Here is a 4,766-nt window from a genome sequence, read left to right as displayed (position 1 = left end):
GTGAACTGGTCTTTAGGTCTAAAACCCTTTGAAATTATTCTTGGTTGTGAACCTTTGAAACCTCTAGACCTTATTCTCATGCACCCACATGCTTGTGTGTCTATGTCAGTTGAGGTAGTTGTATCACATTTTCTTAGCTTGCATATTGAGATCAATAAACAATTTGAAGCAAGTAAAGCATTATATAAACCTCAAGTTGTTTGGCATAAACAATACTTTGAATTTAATATTGGGGATTATGTTATATTGCAAGCGTGTAATGCTGGTCTTTTTAAAATTTCAAAGCATGTTGGTCAAAATGCCTATGTCAATGACCTTTTATCACATTATGACCACCACCCTATTTTATTTGTTACGGACTTCGATGCTTACAACGGCTATTTTAGCCCTTCTGATGACCCGTTTCTACTCCCACATAAGAATTCCCACACTGACTCTTTTGCCATGTCTGCTTCAATCTCACCTATCACAGCACACAAAAATAAAATTGATGTTATTTTGGATGAACAGCTTGTGTTGACCAATAATAGAGAGATTCAAAACTTTCTTGTTCGTTGGATGGATCGACTTGATTCTGACGGCACATGGATTCCCAAAGAGAGACTTCAGCAGTGTGAGCCAAATTTATTGGAGCTTTATAAGAGTCAGCAAAATTCTCACTCGCCTAAGTTATCTTGGTCAACTCATGTTTTTGCGGGTAATTTGCAATTGGCATCATCACCATTTGTGGAATTTCGATATTTGGTTCGTTAGAGAGATCGTCCCCCATGGCATAACTTGGAGCCTTTAGCATCAGATTCATTGCAACATTTTGATTTATCCACTCGACGGGGTCGAGTTTTTCTCCCACCCCGGGAGAGTTGATGCGGACATCCATTTACTATTTATTTTCTTCCATTTACTATTTATTTTCTTTTTGGACTATTAGTTATATTCTAGTTGGATTATTATTTATATTTCTGTTATTGGGCTTGTTTAGTGGGTTTGGCCCAAGCCCTTCTCTTTAGGGTTTGTGTTCTGCTATTTATTTCTGTTTTGTTTTTCATTTGAGACAGTTGATGATGAATTAGAATTGAAATATTTTTGGTGGCTTGCAGCCGTTTTCTCCCTCCCCTCTCTTCCCCTGGTTTCTTCTCCTCTTCTCCCTTCTCTCTGTTTCTCCTCCCCGTTCCTTCTTCTTTCTTTCTTATTCATCCTACATCAATATGCCCCAATGCATGCTTCATATGAGGCCTTCTTTAAGCATCATGAAGCATATGCTTTGAGTGCCATTGTCCAAACTCAAAACTTTGACCTATCAGGAGCATCGGTTAAGGCATAAGTTCTTGGAGGCTGAAGTGCGTGCTCATTCGTCTTGCTGATTCTGGTCTTTGTATTATTGGCCTTAATGGACTCAAGTTTTTGGATTTATCATCCATAGCCTAGAATATGTTAAGATATTTTGAGGATACTTAAAGCACGATATAACCCTATGACTAAAAAAATGATTTTGAGAAGAGAAAAAAGACTAAAGAGCAAGCGTGCCTCATCCTTCTAAACCGAAATGAAAGAAACCCCTTTCCATGTGAAGTTACAGCGTTTCAGAACACAAAATGCTGGTGCAAAAGACTACCACATGTAATTTTGTGATATTCTCTCTCATATTTTTCTTTTTACTGTGTCTAAGATTTTTATTTTTTATAGGGAAGGAGAAGGGGAAGGGGAAGGGGAAGGGAAGGTGAATACAACGTAACAACAAGGAAAAAGAAGAGAAAGAAACTAAGAGTAACAAGAGGATGATTAAAAAACCAAATGCTTATGATTTTATAGAAGACATATCAAGGTTTTTTTGGTTCTAGTGGTTGATTACAATTTACTATTTGATACTTTATTAATCTATTGCAAGTTAAACTTTTCAATTTGGTATTTCAGTTAAATTGTTTCATTACGAATTTTCAAGAGGATTTATGATTTATGGTTTATTAAGAGGATATTTTAGTCTTTTAAAATTCTGAATTATTTTATTGGTTTGTGCTAAGGCATATGCCTTACCTCAAGCAATTACTCACTATTGTCTAATGATTCTTTTAACAATTTCATGGTTTCACATATTATTGATATATTTCTCTTTCTCGGCTGGTATGATCACAACTATTGAACATTCTTTCAATGATGGATACATTGTAGCACGGAATTTGTTAAACTTTGTTACCAACATGTTTTTCAGCAATCAATTTAACATTAAATGAGTCTTCTGGGAAATAGCCATAATCTCTTAAACTGATATGAAAACTGGAACGGGTTTTGAATAAAACAAAAATCAAATGTCAAAGTAGGGATTGAGAAGAATATCTGGTGAACTGTCTCATAAATGATAGTTCAAACTTAAAACTGAATGTAGCTAATTCAATAAAGAAAGCATTACATTTTAACCCTGATCTAACACTGGAAATGCTAACAATTTACCGAGACAGTTAAGTGTCAGAGTTTGACGGTCAGTGCTCATCAGGATTTTGCTCAATCTCATATCTCAATTTATGAAGAAATATATAGAAAGATGATATATTCATCTAGAACCAAATAAAAGTGGGTTGAGCATTATATACTGAGCCCAAAGTTACGTTGCTTCCTAGAATTTTACATTCAGATGATATACACTAGCCCAGTAACATGAATGCCGGGACTCAAAGGTGTGTGAAGTCAAAAATGATGTTCAAACCATCCCAGTATGGTTTGCTGCACCTATCCACCTAATTCCTGAACGAGTGAAGATCAGCATCTTGTGGGAATCAGAACCTACTTCTATTACTCAACTCTCTTGTTCCTACTGCTTCATGATGAGGGAATCAGACTTAGAAATCTGAAGACTACAGAACAAAGAATCAGAAGTAGCAGTCTTTAGTGTTGCTAGTCAACCAAAATATGACAAAAATATGTTCACATTTTCGAGTGCAAAAGAGTCTACCTTTACCCTTTACTTTCTTTTCATTTTCCATATGCTCATCCACAAGTGTTTCAACATTTTCAAACACATCCGTACTTCAGGATTAAATTAAAAGTTTATAGTTCCAAACTTTTTAATATCCGCAACCTAAAAGATATCAACTTGAGGTCAGTCACACTGGTTGGAATTGAGTTCCGTGTTTTCATAGCTGAGCATGTTAGGCACGGCTTACGAACATACTTATATGCTACCCCCAAATATTAACACCAGAAAACTTTCTTTGGGCTATCAGAATCTGAAGTCTATTATAACATCCAGACCTGTAGATAGTTCAGTAAGTAGAATATATTTTTGACATTTCAATTGCATTTTAGAAAACAGTATTCTATTCCAGAACTCACGAATTGATTTTATTTTTATGGGTTCAAATTTCTAGCCATCACATGTGACCTAGATTCTTTACATAACACTACCATTTCAATCCAGCAACTCCGGTCTAGCAAAAATGTAATTGTTACAAATGGAAAAATAACAAAAAAATCTAGCTTATATAAGAAAAAAAGGAATAAAAGTCATACGCATAGTGAAATAATCAAAGGAAAAGCTTGAGGATCTTACTATCCAGAATGAAGAATAATCCTCAAAATGCCAACAAGAGGCACGGTGACCGCCAAAATCTGGTCTTCCAAATCGACCACGTATCACCATCTCCACTCTTATTCTCACTTTAAAAATCAGAATCTTCCTTCGCCGACTCGCCGTCACCGCGCCGCCATGAAACGAGGGACAGACCACCAGCTTCCTCAACATATACGAAGCAAAAGACAAAGAGTCTTGCCCGCTCCGAACTACACTGCCATTCGAACCCGTCTTGATTGCGCAACAGATGCACAAGCGAGAGCTATTCAACGGAAAAGTGACTGAAGATGGGGTTAAAACCATATTTAAAGATACGGGTTTTCTGTGGAGGGAATGAATATTTGCCATTTAAAAGAATTTCAGTAATTTATCTGATCATTTTCTTTTGATTGATTTGGAATGTGAAGGCAATTGGACAGGAGATGAAGCCATCTTCTTCACTCTAAACTTTAGCAGAGTAGAGCAGAAGTCGGCCACGGCAACGATATTTAGAATTTTAGGTGCCGCTTGTCCAAGTCAGTCAAACTTACGTTTCTTTACACAACGGGAATTTGAAAAATAAAATTTTAGAGTAATCCTATTTAGCCTTCGTCGGGGTGGCCGAAACTTGAATGATACCGTACTTTGGCTCACCCAACACATTCATTCACAGTGACCATCTGGTTCATCGGTACGATCAGAAAGTTTCACGCTTACCTTTTCTCATCGCCTTTTGGGGGAAAGATTGGCAAATGATGGAATTCGGAGTGGTCCTAGATTTTGTATCCCACTTTCGTTATTCTCATACTCTACTTTAAATCTTGTTGCGCGTGTTGTTGTAGTTAGTGAATTTCGAAGTCATTTTCTCATTACTTTGGGTCTCTCATTTTCTCATTTTATTGGAATTTCAAAAAAATGGACTTTTCGGTGCAAGGAGGAGAGATGACATGACATACTACAATCACATACAGAAGTGCTGCCCATCCCGAGGCTTACGTAGTGAAAAAGGGAACTAACTCTTCTCATCAACCGCTTCAATTGGATGTTACAATCGCAGTTTAGATAGCATTAATGTGACATTAAATCATATATGGAATTAAATAAGTTATTTAATTACACAATTCATTCAATATATTATCTAGTGTCACCTAAATTGGGGTTACAACCACAGTAAAGTTGTATAGCATTATTCAAAATTTCAAGTAGACATTTATAATTTACCCAA

The 4,766-nt window shown here is 36.3% G+C and overlaps 1 protein-coding gene across 1 annotated transcript in view; it reads right to left on the bottom strand.

Annotated features, from left to right (window-relative positions):
• LOC111397277 (protein DCL, chloroplastic-like) overlaps positions 1 to 4,312 on the bottom strand; it is a 16,099-nt gene extending 11,787 nt beyond the window's left edge. Inside the window, exon 1 of the mRNA XM_023024118.1 lies at positions 3,542 to 4,312. Coding sequence (XP_022879886.1) covers positions 3,542 to 3,910 — 369 coding nt within the window. The 5' untranslated portion in view covers positions 3,911 to 4,312. The remainder of the gene's footprint in view (positions 1 to 3,541) is intronic.
• Positions 4,313 to 4,766: the final 454 nt, after the last annotated feature.

This window comes from Olea europaea, chromosome 7 (assembly GCF_002742605.1).
Source record: "Olea europaea var. sylvestris chromosome 7, O_europaea_v1, whole genome shotgun sequence".
In the NCBI taxonomy this organism is placed as follows: Eukaryota; Viridiplantae; Streptophyta; class Magnoliopsida; order Lamiales; family Oleaceae; genus Olea; species Olea europaea.
This window is presented reverse-complemented; position numbering and strand designations above follow the sequence as displayed.